At 73.9% G+C, this 4,185-nt stretch overlaps 1 protein-coding gene across 1 annotated transcript; it reads right to left on the minus strand.

The window, feature by feature from the left end:
• Positions 1 to 498: 498 nt before the first annotated feature.
• Bhlhe23 (basic helix-loop-helix family member e23) lies at positions 499 to 3,390 on the minus strand. Its single transcript, XM_048347517.1, has 2 exons — positions 3,375 to 3,390; positions 499 to 1,236 (listed from the first exon to the last, which is right to left on the minus strand). Exon 2 carries the CDS (start codon positions 1,220 to 1,222, stop codon positions 554 to 556), a length of 669 nt encoding a protein of 222 aa, XP_048203474.1. The 5' UTR covers positions 1,223 to 1,236; positions 3,375 to 3,390; the 3' UTR covers positions 499 to 553.
• Between the last annotated feature and the right edge of the window lie 795 nt (positions 3,391 to 4,185).

The raw sequence follows: 4,185 nt of genomic DNA on the forward strand, positions 1-4,185 counted from the left end.
TCCGGTCCTCATGCAGCCCCGCCCAAAGCGGGGAGAGGTCTCAGGTCCCGGCCGCCAGGGGCCGATCCCCGACTCCGGGGCGCTGGCGGCGGCTCCCCACTGGGCCTCCCAGGCAGTCAAGAAAATAAGCTGAGCTCTCCGACGTGGAAAAGGCGAGAAGCTGGACGCCCCGGGTCTTCCCGGCCGCGGCGGGGGCTCGGAGCCGTCCGGGCGGCGCGTCCTGGAGATTCGTCCAGCACCGCGGGGACCTGCGGTTTGGTCCGGAAAGGCCCACGGGGCGAGAACGCGCGTGCGCACTGCCCGGGCTCCCCAGCCTTCCCGGGAGCGCGAGCAGAGCCGTCCACGGTCCGGGACAGGACGAGGCGGGAGGGAGAGGGGCGCCGAGGGCTCCCGGGGGGAGGGGCGCGCTTCGGTCCGGCGCCCGGCGGGCTCCGCGCTCCCGAAGCCCCCGCTGTGCGCGCGCCGGCGGGAAGCCGCGTCGGGCCCCCCGCGGGGCGGGCGGCCGTGGCCGGTGCGCAGGCCCCGCGGGGCGCGCGGAGGGCGGCGGCGTCCCTCACGGCTTGTCGTCGCAGCGTTTGCAAAGCGCGGACCCGGGGAAGGCGGCGCACTTGTCCGGGCAGGGCCCGAGGGCGGCGCCCGCGGAGAAGGGGCACAGGGCGGCCGGGCCGAAGGGCGCCAGCGGCGCGGCGGGCGCGGGGGCCGCCAGGCCCGGGCCCGGGTTGAGGAAGGCCACCAGGCGCCGCATCTCGTCCAGGGCCTGCGCCTGCATGAGGATGTAGTTCTTGGCGAGCAGCAGCGTGGCGATCTTGGAGAGCTTGCGCACCGACGGGCTGTGCGCGTAGGGGATGACGGCGCGCAGCCCGTCCAGCGCGTCGTTCAGGTCGTGCATGCGCCGCCGCTCCCGCGCGTTGATGCTCAGCCGCAGCGAGCGCGGCTCCCGCGGCCGCCGCCGCGCCTCCGCCGCCCCGCGCCGCCGCCGCCGCCGCTCCGCGCCCTCGTCCTCCTCGCCGCTCTGCTCGCCGCTGCTCTCGGCCGCCGGCCCCGCGGCGCGCGGCGCGGGCCCCGCGGGGAGGTCGCCGCCGGACCCCGGCGCGCCGAGCGCGCTGTAGCCGCGGGCCGCCTCGGGCCCCCGCGCCGCCCCGAACCCCAGGCCCGCCGCCGTCGCGTAGCCGCGGCTCAGGGCCAGGTACGCGTCCCCCGACAGCGCCCTGAGCTCGGCCATGGCCCGAGCCCCAGCCCGCGGCCGCGGAGACGCGGAGCCCGACGCTCCTCCGAGCCGGTCCAGCCCGGCCCGGGGCCGTCCGCGAGTCCCCCGGGCCTCCGCCCCTCTCCCTTCTCTCCGGTCCCTGCCTCCCTCCCCTTCTCCGCCCCCTCTCCCTCCTCCTCTCCCCCCTCCTCTCCCCCTCCCTCCTCTCCCGCTCCCTCTCCCTTATCCTCTCCCTCCTCTACCTCCTGGTCGCCGCTGGAGGCCCGCCCGGGGCCGGGCTCTGCCTCCCATGGCGCCGCCGCGTCGGTTTTAAGCCCAGGCGGCGCCCACGAGGGCTTCGTGCCGTCCAATCGGAGGGGCCCTGGTGGCCCGGCCCGGTGGCAGGACCCGGCGACGGCGCCTGCTGCCCGCCTCCCGGCGCGGCGGGCTCCACCTGCGGCGCCCGCGGACCGGCCAGCGCAGGGGCGGCGGGACGCGAGGGCCCCGCTTCCGCCGGTGACCGCCTCCGAACGCCCGAGCCCGCCCCGCCGAGCGCAGGCACCGAGCGGGGCGAGAGCGCTCGGCCCCGCCGCGACCGCGCACGCCGGCCCCGCACGTGCCGACCCTCGACTCGGGCGCTCGGGCGTCCCCGTGGGCGGCGCAGCGCCTCCCCACGCCCGAGCCCCTCCCCGCTCCGGGCGCAGCGCCTCCCCACGCCCGAGCCCCTCCCCGCTCCGGGCGCAGCGCCTCCCCACGCCCGAGCCCCTCCCCGCTCCGGGCGCAGCGCCTCCCCACGCCCGAGCCCCTCCCCGCTCCGGGCGCAGCGCCTCCCCACGCCCGAGCCCCTCCCCGCTCCGGGCGCAGCGCCTCCCCACGCCCGAGCCCCTCCCCGCTCCGGGCGCAGCGCCTCCCCACGCCCGAGCCCCTCCCCGCTCCGGGCGCAGCGCCTCCCCACGCCCGAGCTTCCGCGCCGCTCCCCGCACCTGCGGGCAGGTGGAGCCTGCGGGTCACGGCGAGCTGCGGGTGGCCGCCCTTTCCGGGCCCGGCGGCCCCGCCCCCCGGCGCGATGGGAGGCAGGGTCCGGTCCAGGACAGCGCCTCACGGTTAGGGTGAGCCTCGCACTTCTGGTAAGAGGATGCCCCTCGTGTCCGGCACCGAGGGCACTGCCTCAGTTTACCGAGGGAGGGCACCTGGTGGAGTCGGGGTAGAGGCGGCTAGAGAGGCGCCGGCGCCCGCCTGTCCTTGGGCGAGCGTCCCCCATGCGCACCCGCGGGCCGCGGACCCTTCCAGGAGCCCACAGACCCCTCCGGGCATGCAGGCCGGGCCGGGCGGGCCCAAGGTGCCGCCTGGGAGGCCGCAGGTGCCACAATGGGCTCGGGATGCCCAGCTCCGAGGTCCTTCCCCCACCCGGGAGAGGCGGGGCGCCACCTCTGAGCCCTCCAACCACCCGGGAGAGGCGGGGCGCCCATCTCCGAGGCCCTGCCCCCATCCGGGAGGGGGCGGGGCGCCACCTCTGAGCCCTCCAACCACCCGGGAGGGGGCGGGGCGCCACCTCTGAGCCCTCCAACCACCCGGGCGGGGGCGGGGCGCCTCCTCTGAGGCCCTCCCCCACCTCCGAGGCGCCCCCCGCCTCCAGGTCTGGCGGCTCCTCCCGCTTCCAGGAGGGTAGAGGAGATGAGTCTTCAGCCTGGGCTGGAGACTTCGGGCCGCGGGCAGCGGCTGCCCTGAGCGCCCCGGAGCTGGGTCTGCATCCGCACCGTGGGCTGACCTCCTTCCGCATTTGTCCGCTCACATGGAATGTCCAGGGTGCTCAGAAGCGAAGAGGGCTTCCCCGGAGCCCTCCCTGGCCCAGCCTCCTGGCCCTAAGCCTGCTAGCCTCAGTTTCCTGCCTGGAGGTTCCCCAGGAGGGAGCCGTGGGAAGGTGGAAGCAAGCCCCTGGCTTCTGAAGCCTCGGTTGGCCTTGGTGGGCATTTGGCCTTCAGTGAGTCACCAAGACCACCCCGGCCACTGCAACTTAGGAGGTCAAGGGCTGGACACTTCTTTTGGGGCCCCTCCAGCCCTTCAGATCTGCCAGGGCCTGACTTCAGTGGTATGGACATGAGGGGACGTGGCAGTTCCACACTGTCCCTGAGGCCAGTGGGTCCAGGGTGGGCCTGGTGGGTGGAGTCCATCACTCAGCCTGAAGGCTGCGAGGGTGGGCCTGGTGGGCGTGTCACAGGCAGGGGGAGGGGCCCAGTGGGCGTGCCACAGGCAGAGGGGGGCCTGTAGGTAGTGTCACAGGCAAGGGGAGGGGCCTGGTGGGCTTGCCACAGGCAGGGGGAGGGAGGGGCCTGGTGGGCGTGTCACAGACAGTGGGAGGGGCCTGGTGGGCGTGTCACAGACAGGGGGAGGGGCCTGGTGGGCGTGTCACAGGCATGGAGGAGGGGGCCTGGTGGGCGTGCCACAGGCAGGGGGAGGGGCCTGGTGGGCGTGCCACAGGCATGGAGGAGGGGCCTGGTGGGCGTGCCACGGGGCAGGTGGAGTCCAGTGTGAGGGTAGCCTCAATGCTGAGGGTGGGCATGTTAGGGAGGAAGGAGGTCTGTGGAAACACACAGAGGTCAGCACCACAGACACTGTGAGACTCTCACCCAGGGCCACGTTCTAGCTGTGGTGCCCAGTGGCCCAGCTACAGGGCTTGTGTCAGAGCTGAAGGTTTCCTTGGCCTGGGCTGGGCCTGGGCTTTCTGGTCCTAAATTCTCAAGCCATGAATGAAGCTCTGGGCCAGTTAATCAAGAACCTTCGGGATCATGGGGACTGGGAAGGTGGCTTAGCAGTAGAGTGCTTGCCAAGCATGCGTGGAGCCCGGGGTTTGACTCCTCAGCACCACACACAGAGAAAAAGCCAGAAGGGGCGCTGTGGCTCAAGTGGCAGAGTCCTAGCCTTGAGGAAAAGAGGCTCAGGAACCGTGTGCTCAGGTTCTGAGTCCAAGACCCAGGACTGGCAAGAAAAAAAAAAAAAGA

The sequence above is a fragment of the Perognathus longimembris genome, chromosome 6 (assembly GCF_023159225.1).
Source record: "Perognathus longimembris pacificus isolate PPM17 chromosome 6, ASM2315922v1, whole genome shotgun sequence".
In the NCBI taxonomy this organism is placed as follows: Eukaryota; Metazoa; Chordata; class Mammalia; order Rodentia; family Heteromyidae; genus Perognathus; species Perognathus longimembris.